This window comes from Cervus elaphus, chromosome 22 (genome assembly GCF_910594005.1).
Source record: "Cervus elaphus chromosome 22, mCerEla1.1, whole genome shotgun sequence".
NCBI lineage: Eukaryota > Metazoa > Chordata > Mammalia > Artiodactyla > Cervidae > Cervus > Cervus elaphus.
In genome coordinates, this window is record NC_057836.1 from 48,426,962 (window position 1) to 48,442,041 (window position 15,080).

At 47.2% G+C, this 15,080-nt stretch overlaps 1 protein-coding gene across 2 annotated transcripts in view; it reads right to left on the reverse strand.

Annotated features, from left to right (window-relative positions):
- Positions 1 to 2,265: 2,265 nt before the first annotated feature.
- Positions 2,266 to 15,080, reverse strand: part of BTBD11 (BTB domain containing 11) — a 316,336-nt gene continuing 303,521 nt past the window's right edge. For both annotated transcript variants that reach the window (XM_043881244.1, XM_043881243.1), the window contains 3 exons: positions 13,442 to 13,510; positions 10,987 to 11,100; positions 2,266 to 4,430 (listed from right to left, as the gene is read on the reverse strand). In XM_043881244.1, coding sequence (XP_043737179.1) covers positions 4,221 to 4,430; positions 10,987 to 11,100; positions 13,442 to 13,510 — 393 coding nt within the window. In that variant the 3' untranslated portion in view covers positions 2,266 to 4,220. The remainder of the gene's footprint in view (positions 4,431 to 10,986; positions 11,101 to 13,441; positions 13,511 to 15,080) is intronic.

Sequence of the window (15,080 nt, forward strand, 5' to 3'; positions counted from 1 at the left end):
TTCCTTTCCTTGGGTGAGTCATCCATTTCCTCTTCTCTCTGCTCAGTCTCAGAAGTTCAGAACGCTTTTTCTTTGCTACTGCAAGCGGAGGCCCTGTCAAAACACCTTCTCTAATATCCTCCCAACAACCCTGTTAACTAGCTATTTTTTATTTTTTTATTCTATTTTTTTCCCATTTATTTTTATTAGTTGGAGGCTAATTACTTTACAATATTGTAGTGGTTTTTGCCATACATTGACATGAATCAGCCATGGATTTACATGTATTGCCCATCCCGATCCCCCCTCCCGCCTCCCTCTCCACCCCATCCCTCTGGGTCTTCCCAGTGCACCAGCCCTGAGCACTTGTCTCATGCATCCAACCTGGGCTGGTGATCTGTTTCACCCTTGATGATATACATGTTTCGATGCTGTTCTCTCAAAACATCCTAACTAGCTATTTTTTAAATGCAGTTTCTTAAAAGAGGAAAATGAGAACTAGATGGTGCAGTAACTTTTCCACCAGTTCAAAGTGAATCAGGGGCTGAATCAGCTGAGACAGCCAAGGTTTCAGGCCTGCATTGGAGCCTGACGCCCAGTAGTGGGCGCTGAGGAGAAGCTGGGAAATTCCCCGCCCCCCGACTTGAGCCCTGAGGCCAATAAGTCCAGGAAAGGCTCCCCCAGTTGGGGAGGGTGTCCACCTGGGGCCGGTGGGAAAGGGAATCAGGAGTGGGAGGATGTGAATACGCCTCTGACCACTCAGCTGGGACTGAGGCTGGCGTATGTAAGGCGAGTGGCAGGGGGAGGTGAGTTGGAACCCCAGGATGACTGAAACAGATTTTTTTTTTCTCAAAGACTCACCTAGGATCCTTACCCTATATCCACACCCAGAGCACGCGGCCTGAGGTTAGTAAGTGCTGTGTGTTAACAGCCTACAGGAGACAACCCTGAGTGAAACATCACCCAGCTGGAGTTAATACTTTTTGCCTGAGGCGTCCCAGGAAATCTCTGGGGTGGAGAGGCTCACAGATCTCCTCCATCCTTACCTGTGGCCTGACTGCACATCTTCCAGCTTCTGCCTTCCTGTGTTGGGAGCTCACACCTTCATCTTGGTGCGATTTGGGTGAAGAATCCTCTTTCTTCAGGGGAGAATGGGTGGCACTCAAACCTGTTGTGTATAAGATCCATTGCAAGCTGAGAGGGAGGGGGCAGCAGAAGCCAAGTAGAGCCGTTTGTGTTGATACTCCGTCTGACTTCTCACTGCAAACGGAAGGGGTGCATGGAGCTGTGTGGCCGGCGGGGAGGCTCCCCTGCCTCCCCCAGATACTAAGGGGCCCTTGTACAGTGGCTAAGAACGGAGTGACAAAGCCCCCTGTCGGACAAGTGAAAGGCAAATGCTGCAGACACACCTTAGCTTCCAAGAGGAACATGTTAAATGCCTTCTTCACGCTGATGCTACACAGAGGGTGATGCAGTTAAAAATAAGCTGACCTTCTGTTCTCCTGGCCTGACTCAGAGTCCTGGCCCCTGGCACTCAGTTGCTTGGGTTGCTTCCTAAAGAAGAAACAGACCTCGAGTGCTAGGCAGGGGTGACCAGCCCTTGCCAGAGGTGCTTGCGGCGTCTGCTGTGTACTGGGTCTCACTGGCCCAGGGCTCCAGGGGGCTGCCTGGGCCTCCCCGGCTCCCCGGAGGTCTCAGTGGGTACAGCAGGGGTCCTCATCTCCACCGGACCTGGGCTGGGTCAGGAGCCAGAGGGGACCAGCTGGGGACTTGGTTTGACCTCCCAAGGGTGAACTTTGACCCTCCATGACCCTCACCCCAATCCCAGAATGCTACCCCCATCCATAAACATCATTTCACACTGGCCCTTGGGGGTAGGTTATGCCAGGTTGAGATCACCTGTTTTTCTCCACTTCCCACCCCTTCCCCCCCAAATCGTCATCAAGGCACACCAGTGACACTCAGAACTCCTCTGTGGATGTATTCACTGCAGGAGGCAAAAGTACTTCCCAGTGGCGCCTATACGTCCTCTGCCTGATGGGAAGGAAATCCAAGGGTAGCACCCAGAGGGGTCCGCAGTCCCAGGGGACTAGAGCTGGGTTAGCCAAGTTCTAGTTGGCAGAGCAGGAGGTGCTCCGCGACACGAGCACCTATCTTGTATCTAGCGTCTTCACTCCCCTTGATTCTTTTTTCTGCGGGGTCATCTTTTCCGATTTCTGAACTGAGTGACTTTCTGAGGCTACAGCTGGGTACGAGTTCACAGGTACCATGAAAACAATGCGCGACTTGGGAAAATCATTTCTTTTAATGACAGAGAAAGCACACCAAACTATAACAGAAGCCCATCAGGAGTTGCCACTGTACATAATCCATGCCCAAAGGCCCTGAGCTAGCATCAGACATTCACAGGGAAGTCAGTCGCGGTAGGAAACATCCACGCAGCAACTCTGAGGACAGGAGGAGGTGAGAGACAGCAAAGACTCAGGACATGCTGTGTATCTGTAACTTGGATTCCTCTGTAGACAGTTTGTTTTTTCCCCCCTTCCTCATTGGATGGTAGGGGCTGGGGAGGTTTGCAAATGACCAGGTGGAAGAGAAGCCTTGTATCAGCGTCAGAGAAGAGCCAATACTGTAGAGGGATGTGGCCCGCGTGTGCCATGGGTCACACCCAAGAAACAGGACTTGACCTTGGTCCTCCGAACAACGGCTCAGGGGGCTAGTACAACGTTTGAACAGCAGCTCCTTTAGACTCTAGGGTCTGTGCACAAGTTCCCAAAGGCATGCTAGGAAATATGTTTATCAACAAAACTTTGCCATCCCAAAGGGTAAGAGTCATTCTCCTAGTTTTTAACTGCATGTTATCTAGGTTTCAAATGAAAGGACAAGAAAGAAAAGGCAGCAACTCAGAGATTGTTTGGAATATTGTGGCACTTCACTAATCTCTTCTGCTTATAATATATGGCAGAGCAAACGGAACCCTGTCAATATAAACTTTCATTATAGATAACCCTATACTGTACACTCTTGGAATACAGAGAGAATCCATCCTATCATACATATTTCATCTTTAAAAATAATCTAACATAGTCATATTCTCTGGCTAGTAACAAACTATTAACATCTTCTGAGAATACAGAGAGAACTCTGGGATTAATAGTAAATTCTCCAACGTGCCCCGCCCCCATCCCCTATGCAGCATCATCTATGAACACACTTCTGCAACAGCATCTCAGGGACATTCGTAACTATGGAAGGAAATGGATATGTTAGTTTCACCAAATGGACTTTTAGCAAGAAGTGATGGGACATTTTTACCTTGGCAAAAATGAAGCACAAACGTAACAGTTTACAGGTTCGGGCCCATGCAAATGCATGTGTGATTTTTTTAATGTGGGGGGATTTTATTCTCACCCCGAAACCACAATCAGCATGCAGGTTTTTTTTTCAACTACTGAGTTAAAGATAATTATTGGCAGTGCACCTCTTTTGTGTAACCATGATCACTAAGGCAAGGTTATTATTTCACCTTGTGTAGAATATCAGCAATATCTTGTCAGATGCATGTTTATACAGTACAGACCTGCTACTTACTGTTTTTTTCTTCAAAAAAGAAAAGAAATCTCAAAACACAGATCCCTAAACACAATTCAGTTGAAAATGAACTGTTAAGCTTTTAGAAATATATTTTAAACTACAAGGCTGCCCTGTTTTGGGGGTTTTTATATGAACATTTTAAAAAGTTCCCACCCCTAAAAATTTGTCTTCGTTATTGGTAACAGTCTCACCAATTTGCTATCCTGTTGACTCTTATGGAACTGCAGCTACTAAGGTCCTTAATGTGTAATAAATATAATGCTATTCAGGGTCCTACGGTGAAGTTCTCCAACTGTCAATCTGGAACCTGAATGACCTTTAGTTCTCAGTCCGCCCACTGGACAGAGGTCCTTGGCAAGGGGTGTTCAACTGCCCCGGGGGGCTTTCAGATGAGGTCAGCGTGGCTGCCCCACGGCCTTCTACCTCTGGATCCAGGTGCACTCTGATCTGTAAGCCAGTGGCATGTCCTTCCTTTCTCAACAGGAGCTCACGGGAGCTGCATTTGCTTTGTCAAGAGCAGCTGAGGCAGTTGAGGCAGCTCCTTGGCTCAGCCAAACACAGACGCCAGGTGAGACGTGTAGGTCCACGGGAAGCCAACATAGCAGCCGAACTGGCAAGTCCCCGGGAACACTCCTGGACCGGACGTCTCATACAACAGAGCCTTTGGAAGATGACAAGTGGATTGACTGAATCCTGATGGCCAACGTCCTCTGTAAGTCCTGCAGCACATCCTGGCCCGTGCCCTCACCATTTTTGTCATATAGGAGCTGCTTGAAGGCTTCATTTTCGATAAGGACCATCATGTTTTTGAGAAAGTAGCCTTCGCAATATGCTGAGAGCTCTGTGACTCCAAGAAACTGTGGAGAGTGGAGAGGAAGCACGAGATGGTTATGTTTCTGAAAGCACCTGTTTTCATCTATATTCTGGTGAGTACCTATTAAGGTAGCTTGACTGCGACAGTGGCCCTGATTCAGCGTCCTTTGCTGTATTCACACCCAGTGGACGTGACCTGGCAGCTCCTCCCATCGGAGGGCTGAGTTCATTTCTCCAGGCCTTGGCCTTGTGAGTTGCTCTGGCTAAGAGGATGTAGCTGTGTGAGAGGTGCCAGTTTGGAGCTGGCTTCACGTGGCTGTGTGTGCTTCCCCAAGCCCTCTCCCTTCTGCAGACACAGTTCTAATCTCTTTACACGATGCATGCATGCTAAGTTGCTTCAGGTGTGTCTGATTCTCTGCGACCCCATGGGCCGTAGCCCTCCAGGCTCCCTGTCCATGGGATTCTCCAGGCAAGAATACTGGAGTGGGTTGCCATGCCCTCCTCCAGGGGATCTTTCTGACCCAGGGATCATACTTACATCTCTTACATCTCCTGTACTGGCAGGCAGGTTCTTTACCACTAGCGCCACCTGGGAAGCCCCCATAGAAGCTGCTAAATATCTCACCACGCAGAGGACAGACCCCGTGGCAGACAATTATGTAGCTCACGTTATCAGTCAGTGCTAACGCTGAGAAACTGATGGAGAGACATAGTTCCCGACAGACTAAACCAATACGGCAGGGCTGACATCAACCTGCCTCACGTTGCAACCCCAAGCAGAAGACTTGGCAGGCAGTAGATGCAGTACAGATTTGTTGAATGTGTGAATGAGCAGTTCACTCTCAGAGTTACAATATCAGCAGCAAACATGCATTGACAGCATTGTGCTAAACACTTCATGTGCATCATCTCATTTAATCTTCAAATTTCCTTGAGGCAGGTGCTATTACCACCTCTGATTTACAGATGAGGAAACTGAGGCAAGAGAGTAGCTGACAAAAATTCATACAACATGTCAAAGGCAGAACCAGGAGGTGAACCCTGTAACCCAAGTCCTGAAGGCTGTGTGTTTAACCATTAGCACGCACTGCCTCTAGCCTGATCCCATTAAATCTCGGAAACATGCTTGCTGGAGGAATTCATGTTTGAGATGAACAATGTGGGTATGAGGGCTGGCTGTCTGTATTCAGGCCTTTTCTTTGGTTTTCAAAGCTTGCAAGTTTCTCTTTTGCAATGAGCTGCATGCTCAGAAGTTAGTTAAGTGCTCCCTGAGATGATAGCCTGCTGCTTTATTTAGATGCTGAATTATCTAAATTATCTGAATGTGGAATTCATTGTTCTGAACTCCCTAATATTCTGTCCCTTAGGCCATAGACGCACTTGCAGCTGCTTGCTGTGGATGGTGGAATGATAATGAGGCAGTGCCGACTGGGCAAAGGAGGAATGAGTGGGAGACTTGGATTCAAATCGGGATGCCCCCATTCTTCTGAATTTGTGCTGCTTTAATTGGCTTCTGGCTTTAGGTTCCTCATTTTCAAACTGGAAATTATGTCCTCACATCATTAACCTGTTGGGGGCACTGAGTGGAACATAACTGATGGTGGGACTCTGTCATCTGTCACACTTAGGGGAGGCAGGATAGGAAGCGGGGGGGAGGTAGGGGACTCTGGAATTTATTCCAGACTGCGCCATTCCAGCCATCTGCTGCTGGGTGAGTTATTGAATCTCTGTGTCTCAGTATTCCTATCTCTAAAGTGGGGGCAAATAATAATACCCACCTAATAAGCTGTTGCTGGCCTTAGGTGAGGTAATACATGGCATGTTCAGAACAGTGACTGTTTGCAGTCAGCATCAGCAGTTTCTCAGTATTAGCTGTCATGCTAACTGTACACTATTTGTAATTATTACTCTCATCTCACTCATTTATATCCAGGGACCCATGTGGACAAAGTAGGTGGCTAGGTTAGGATAAGGGGAATTGGCTGTATCTACGGAACCTAGTTCAGCTAACTGGACCACAGTAGGACCAAGCCTGTAACCTTGAACTCACTGACCCCATGTGATAATTCAGTGAGCCAATGACCTGTCTTCATAAAAATCATATGCAACTTTGGGCAGGTCAAATCACTTCTCTGGGCCTCAGTTTCCCAAGCCACAAAATGAGGGGGCTTAGACTAGTGAGTACCATGCTCTGAGTATTTAAGACGTGGACATACCAGCTTATTCTGAGAGGCTTAGGGAGCTTGTTGAGGTTTATCAAGTGAGTAGGTTTGTTATTATCCACATGTTACACAGATGCATAGTATGCTGGAGCTGGAAGAGTTCTTAGCAATGTTTTAATTCTTTCAAGATGAATCCAGTTTTTTGAGTTACAGAGAAAAGGCTTCATTGTACATGTGGGGAAACTGTGGCTCAGAGTTGCCAATCTCTGATTCTGGGGACACAGAGAGCCCCCTTCTCTTACCACTCCTAGCCACTCACTTTGTATAGGCGCGTTTCTTATTGTAAGCTAGTGTAATTAGAGAATAATAAGTACTTACTTATACATGGTGATATTTACTGAATGGTGACTATACATCATATGCTTGCCTACTTTTACATATCTAATTACAGACAGAACAGGGACTGGAACTCTCACCGTCTAGACCAACAGTTGACAAACTACAGGCCTGGGTGCCAAATGTGGCCTGGATGTGAGAGTTAGACTGTGAAGAAGGCTGAGCGCCGAAGAATTGATGCTTTTGAACTGTGGTGTTGGAGAAGACTCTTGAGAGTCCCTTGGACGGCAAGGAGATCAAACCAGTCCATCCTAAAGCAGATCAGTCCTGGGTGTTTGTTGGAAGAATTGATGTTGAAGCTGAAACTCCAATACTTTGGCCACCTCATGCGAAGAGTTGACTCATTGGAAAAGACCCTGATGCTGGGAGGGATTGGGGGCAGGAGGAGAAGGGGATGACAGAGGATGAGATGGCTGGATGGCATCACCGACTCGATGGGCATGAGTTTGAGTAAACTCCGGGAGCTGGTGATGGACAGGGAGGCCTGGTGTGCTGCGATTCATGGGGTAGCAAAGAGTCAGACACGACTGAGCAACTGAACTGAACTGAGCCTGGTTTTATAAATAAAGTTTTATTAGGACACAGCCACACCCACTCATTTGCATATTGTCTCTGGCTGCTTTTGTACTGCAAAGCAGAGCTGAGGAGGATCAAAGTGACCACATGGCCTCTGTGAAAATATTTACCTGGATTGTCACAGAAGAAGTTTGCTGACCCCTGTTCTAGACAAAAATTTTTTCAAGTGCAGAGACCATGTCTTACCAGATGTGTATTACACATCTGAATACACACATTAAAGTGTGTATACAATTCCTGGTAAATAGTGGGCACACAATAAATACTAGGGAACGAATCCCTTGGTTTCCAAACCCATGTTCTTCTCATCACAGTGCCCCATTGAGCACTGCCTTAGTTTAGATTCAATCTGATGAACAGGCTTGTTCTTTTTCTCAAGCTGAAAGACACCCCAAAAAAGCCATCAGAGGCTCCAGAGCCTCTTCTTCATGACTGAATAGTTTGGGACAGCTTTGCTAGGAAAACAAAGATGATGAAGCCATGTATTTATGGGCTGGACTTCTCTTCTGGATAAAACTTCACAGATGTCGCTAATGGTTAGGTGCAGAACAGAAGTAATGCTGCCAAGAACTTGCTGATATTTGAAACATGGTTGTTAGTGCCTAACTGCCTGCATTTCCGAGGGTTCCAAACCGAGTGTTGGTTTCTTTCTTTTCTGGCTCTTTTGCTAAACCAACCTCAGTCTGCAGCACAATCTGCCAGGAACAGAATCCACATGGCAGGTGACAGTTAATGCTGCAGGGCACATAGAGGGCGCATGGGGTCGGGGCTGGCACTGCCCTGGCCTCCATGCAAGTATCATGAAGGGCAGGTGTTGACCTTGGAAATGCCCCAGGATGAGGCTGAGAGGGTAGGCAGAGGCTGGCCGGCTGTAGAGGTACATATATGAAGGCAGTTCTTGGCCACAGGTGCTGTAAGCCTGTAGCACAAACGCATTCCCAGTCCGGGCTCACGTTGCATTGGCTGTGTTATTAAATAGCAAGAGAGCTACAGAAGCTGCCTGCCAAGGAGGCTGAAGTGATTAAAATGGGACTGTGGTGTGTAGGCCTTGCTGCATTCCCAAGGAGATAGACCACAGTAAAGCTACTGTGGATGTGGGGCTCACAGGGCAATTTGGGCGTCCATGGCCAGAGGAGGGGGCAGAGGAAGGTGAAACTAATCAGGCCCTCTTCCTGGGTAGAGAGTTTTCTCTGGATACGCTTTCTGCAAAGTAACCAGTTTAAGATAAAAAAATTTTTCTGTTGTGTCCCAAGAAACCAGGTTTTGGTAAAAGTCTCATTTAACCAAAACACCCACTGTGAGTGGGGAGCAAGTAGCCTCCCTGTATCTTTTGATTTACTGATGACCCATCAGAAAATCTTCTGAGTATTAAGAATGATCACAAATATTTCAAACAGGTATTAGGCCAGACTGTAAACACAAGGAAGAACCTGTGCTGTGAAGTGAGGTTTATCCTTCTGGGCATATACACCCGAAGAACTGAAAGCAGAGACGACAATGGATATTTGCACACCCCTGTTCACCGCAACATTATTTACAGTAGCCAAGAGGTAGAAGCAACCCAAGTGACCACGGATGAATGCAAGAAATGTGCGACATACATACAATGGAATATATTCAGCCTTGAAATGAAATTCTGACACATGCTACAACATGGATGAACCTTAAAGACATTGTGCTAAATGAAAGAAGGCAGCCACAAAAATAAACCAAACAAATACTGTATGATTTCACTTATATGAGGTACCTGGAGCAGTAGAATTCATAGCGACAGAGGGTAGGATGATGGTGGCCAGGGGCCATGGAGGAGGGGGGAATGGGGAGCTTGTATTTAATGGGTATAGAGTTTCAGTTTAGAAAGATGAAAAGTTCTGGAGATGGATAGTGACGATGGTTGTACAACAATGGGAATGTACTTAATGCCACTGCAGTATACACTTAGAAATGGTAAGTGTCATGGTAAATGGTAAGTTTCACATTGCATATATTTCACCACAGCGGAAAAAAAATCTCAGTCATAGTTGTGTGACCTTAAGCAAGTTACTTCACTTCTCTGTGCTTCTGCTTCCTTATCATAACATGGACTAACGAAAGGATTGTGGTGAGGATTAAAAAAGGTAATGCCACAGGGCTTTAAGCACAGGGGCCTGCACATGAAAAGGGCTTAGAGAATGTTGACTTAAGACAGAAAATAATATCTCAACCACGACTTGTTTTTTTTTTTTTTTTTTTTTAACAACAAGCAGAATAACTGTTATTCACATCAGTGGTTCCTCTACAGACTGTGGATGTGGGAGGCATATGTGCTGAGCTCTAGTTCTATCAAAGAGGAATGTTTTGTTTTAAATGAACTCCTAATCTTAATTCATCTCATTGTTTCTTTCTAGCAGATGCTAATCCCCCTCTCCTGAGCACATGAGCCCAAATGAAATGTTACCTGGACATACGATTTTAATCTCCACTTGTAAAATGAATTGGATGAAATTGGTGGTTCACTGATTTTACTCCAAAAACTGGAGTGAAGACTGGTCTTAGGGCTGAAATCACAACAGTCGCCCTAGGAGCCTGTTAAAAATATAGATTGCTGGACTCCCCAGCAGAGATCTGGGGTGATAGGCCAAACAGAGATTCCAAATGTCTCCCCAGATGTTGGGTCCACCTGACTAGGAGGACTCCTTGGACTTCTTTAGCACTGACAATCTGTTCTCAACCTTGGCACATCTGAGAGTCACCCAGGAAGTTATGAAAAAAATCTCTCTCTTTCCCAGGTTCCACCCCCAGAGACTGATGAATTGGTCTGTGAGAGGTCCCAGACATGGGGATTTTAAGTGAGTGCCCAGGTGATTCTTCCATGCAGCCAGTGTTGGGAACCTCAGTTCTAGAATAATGGTTCTCCCCCATGAACAACCCCAGAATCACAGGGAGGGCTCACAAAGCTGCATACAACCAGGCCTGACCCCCCAGTTTCTGACTCAGTAGGTCTGAGTGGGGCCTCTAACAAATGTCAGTGCATTTCTGACAAGCTCCCAAATGATGCTGGTGCTGCCGGATTGGAGACCCCTTGGAGAACCACTGTTCCAGAACCTTGCTCCTTAAGTGTGTGGCCTGTGGCCTAGACCAGGTGCAGAGGCTTCACCTGAGAGCTTGTTAGAAATGCAGAACCAGGGCCCAGCCTGGGCCCGCTGAAGCAGAGCCTGCAATGTGATTCATGCACACGCTGGAGTCTGAGGATGACTATGCTTTTAAAACTTCTGGCTTTCTGCTTCCATTGTATTCTGGAGGGGCGGAAGACGAGAAAGACATCTCTCCTAAAGCAGGAAGCAGACCTTAGAAGAATGAGGTCAGCTCGGCCTGGATGCACAGACCCAGCATCCACCCTCTGCCCAGACTCGCAGCATCTGCAGAGAAAGCCTCTCCCACAAAAGTGCATGGGGCATGCTTGGACAGTGAGAATGGGATTGATTACCTTGGCATGGTTGTAAATATCCACACAGTTGTCGGTATTGATGCTTTTTGCACAGATAATCTCACAGTGTCGCTGCAAAGCCTCCAGCTGGAAAAATTTAGCGGCAGACAGGAGCTAAAAAAGCATAAAAAGAGCCTGTTAGAGGCTGGGAGGTGGAAGGAAAGCAACTACTGTGGTGAGAAAACCCTTCATCTCCTACAGCGGAACCCAAGGTGCAGACACCGAGCATAAAGTGTTGATACATCACTTTAAAGCACAAAGGTTACACAGGTGGACTAGGACCCCATGACAGAACTCGACTGTGGGGGAAGATGGCAGAGGGGAGGCGTGGGGTCAAAGTGAATCAGATTTCCATCTATTGCAGCAGGAAGTCAAGCAGAGATGCTTAAAATTGTTACGTTCAGAAATAAGGGTCAACGTTTTTATTTGTGTGTGTGTGTGTGTGTGTGTGCTCAGTTGTGTCAGACTCTTTGTGACCCCCTGGACTGTAGCCCACCAGGCTCCTCTGTCCATGGAATTTTCTAGGCAAGAATACTGGAGCCAGTTACCATTTCCTCTTCTAGGGGATCCTCCTGACCCAGGGATTCAATCTGTGTTTCTTGCACCTCCTGCATCGGCAGGCAGATTCTTTACCACTGAGCCACCTGGGAAGCCTGATCGCTCTTAGTTAGCAGGATGGATGTCGAGGTGGCTCACTTCCTCCGTTCATTCAGGTCTCAACACAGATATCACCTCAGGTCTCCTCGCTCCATCACTGTCTGGCCCCCTTAACCTGTCTTAGTCTTCTTCACAGCCCTTCTCACACCAGACATGATGTCATGCCCATCACCTTCCCCAGAGGCTGGGAAGGCAGGGATCTCTGCCCCTCTGCATCACAGTTACATCCCAGCCGTGAGCAGGGCACCTGGCCTCGGAAGATGCTGAACAGAAGAAGGGGAAGAAAAGGACTGAAGCAAGAGTTCAAAGGGATTGCCTTTGGGGAAAGGACGGAGGGATGGAAGGGAGATGGCTGGATGAGGGGCTTTTTAAGTATTATAAAGCTCTTCTGTATTATTTACATGATTGAAATGTATGTTCATTATTTTAATTTGAAAATAGCTTTTTAAAAGGTTTATGAAAGAGTCTGAGTCCTCAGAGTGCAGTCTAAGTTCTGAGGCTGTGATTTGTCAGAGGAGTGGTCCAGGGAGACAAGAGAGGAACTTCGGGGGGCGGGGGGTGACCACGGAAGGTTTCACAGAATAAGAACAAAGGGATAAAGGGCTCCACAGTGAACACACGCCAGGCACTGTGACACACGCCAGGCACTGTGACACACGCCAGGCACTGTGTAAGCATCTTACAAACAGAAACTCTTAAGATCTTCAAAACCCAGTGGGGTAGATATTGTCATCCCCATCCTGTAAGTATGAAAGCTGAGGATCAGAGAGGTTAAATGACTGGTCCAAGATCACAGAAGGGGCAGAGCCTGGATTTGAAGCCAGTCAGGCCCAGAGTCCATGTCTGAACCACCAGGAGGGGTCACTTCTTGAACGACTCCTCATGTTTTAACATCTCTCATCAGGCCCCCCGGACTTCCGGCACCTGAATGGGGTCCCGGCTCTTTCTCTCAGGACTAGCAGAGCGATTTTGGCTTCTGATTTAAAGCTACCCTGGTGGCTCAGCTGGTAAAGAACCTACCTGCAATGCAGGAGACCTGGGTTCATTGCAGGAGACCTGGGTTCAATCCCTGGGTTGGGAAGATCCCTTGGAGAAGGGAATGGCTACCCACTCCAGTATTCTGGCCTGGAAAATTCCATGGACTGTATAGTTCATGGGGTCACAAAGAGTTGGACATGACTGAATGACTTTCACTCACTTAAAGCTACCACCTTTGACACAAGAGTCCCACTCCTAGGAAGGAGCAGGGGAAATCTTGGCTTTGGACAGATGGGAGGCAGAAACAAGGCCGGAGGAGCAAGGAGGGGGAGAACACAGTTACGAGAGGTGGACAGGAGATGGGGAGAGCCAGGGAGCTGCTGAGTGAAGCCGGAGAGCTTGTAATTGCCTCTTAGCTTTTGCCTCAATGGACACGCTGAGATTTGAGGAAAGCTTTCAGATGAAATGTTTTTCCTACAAATGACAAGGGAGAAATTGTCAAGGACAGTTTCTGATGATGCTATTTGAGCCCCAGCTGTGCCTGGAACTAGAGGTAGCCTCAAACTCTTCAGTAAATTTCCTTCCCTCCACCCCCAGAGCCAGATAAAATTAGGCTTCACTCAGCTGCTACTGAAAGAGCTCAGACTAGCGCACCCAGCACCCCAGCCTTCCAGGGAGGGGCTCTGGGAAGAAGTCCTTGAGAGATCTGAAGGAGGCAGGCAGGACCCCCAAGCCTGCATCCAAATGCAAACCAGACACAGGCTTTCCCCAGACACCACCCACGTGAGCCACCCACTCAGGACCACGGCGGGCTCCTCACCTCCATTATCTCGTTGTTTTTAATGAGAAGCGACTCTGGGCCACCGTAGTAGAGATACTGCATAACCAGCTGGAAGACAGAACACGGTGAGCACAGAGCCCACGGCACACAGACACAGTCACCTTACCGCCACCCAGTCGAAGCCTCAGAGTGGCTCTGAGTCCCTGCGTAACACCCCTTCTCAGGGGTGGCCATTCCCCCTGGATTGCGGCCTTTCAGGAAGAAGTTCCATTCACAAGTTTTATAGGCTGGATATGTTTTCTTACACCATGCTGTAATCTGTCACCCTGTGGTTCACCCTCAGGGCCAAATTAAACAATTCTAAGCTCTGCTCCCCAGGACAGTTTCCCCCCATCTATGGGTGACAATCATGGGTTGTCTTTTCACCTCCAACCCCATCAAGCTGCCCAGAACTGCAGCACATGTGGCATGACTTAAAGACCCTGAACCAGCCGCAGCTCTCCTGGGAACACAACCCAGTTTGGCCGTAAACCTCTGGTCTCAGCTTCAGAAGGTGACTCTGGGCCACCACAAGACCACCTTCTCCTTATTATATCTTGATAAGGGCCAAGATGAAGTCATTAAGGGTCCAGGGTCTCAATGTTTTATTGATGGTGTGAACTGTCCAAGCCAGGCTTCGTACACATGACTGGATGGTGTGTAAAGTCCCAGAGCTTTGCAAACTGGTGTCTCTTAGGTAGAATTAAGCCCAAGGCTGTGAGAATATTGGCTGTCACCACCTCCCATGAAGCTGAATGTTAAAACATTAGGTGGCGTGTATCCTCCCGAGTTGGCCATAGTCTCCACCATTCTCTAATGTTTTCTGCCTGCCTAGATAACACATTGACTTTAGCTGCCTGACCCTAAGCAGCTGTGTTAGAAAAACCTGTAGATTGTTTACATCCCATCTCTGGATGTCTGTAAAATGAGGTGACTGGACCGGGTTGCCCTCTGTGGTCCCTTGTGGCTCTGACAGTCTGACCAATTCAGGACACTGGTTAAGAGCAAGGTCCTGGAGTTGAACTGCTTCAGTTTCTGACTTGGCTCTGCCACTTAAAAGCTGTGAGACCTGAATTAAATTAGGCTCTCTATGCCTCAGTTTCATCATCTGTAAAGTGGGGATAATATTACCTACCTCATGGGGTTGTGATGAGAATTTAAACGAGTTAATGCATGTAAGAGGCCCAACAGAGATCTGGCAGATGTATGGCAAGAACTCAGTAAATGTTAGCTTTTTAATTTTCTCTGAGGGTGAAAAATCTTTCTAGTATGAATGACCTTCCATTTTCTTACTCAGGTCATTCAACATCATTTGTGACTGATTTCAATCTACTTTATGCAAGTGGGTTTAAAGTAATCGCTTTTAATGTAACTCAATAACAAAAACCAAACAACCCAACCAAAACCCAGGCAGAAGACCTAAATAAACATGTCTTCAAAGAAAACATACACATGGTCAATAGGCATATGAAAAGATGCTCAGCAAGGGCAATTATTAGATAAATGCAAATCAAAACTATAACAAAGTTCTACCTCACACAGGCCAGAATGGCCACTATTAAAAAATCTACAAATAATAAATGCTGGAAAGGGCGTGGAGAAAAGGGAATGCTCCTACACTGTTGGTAGAAATGTAAAT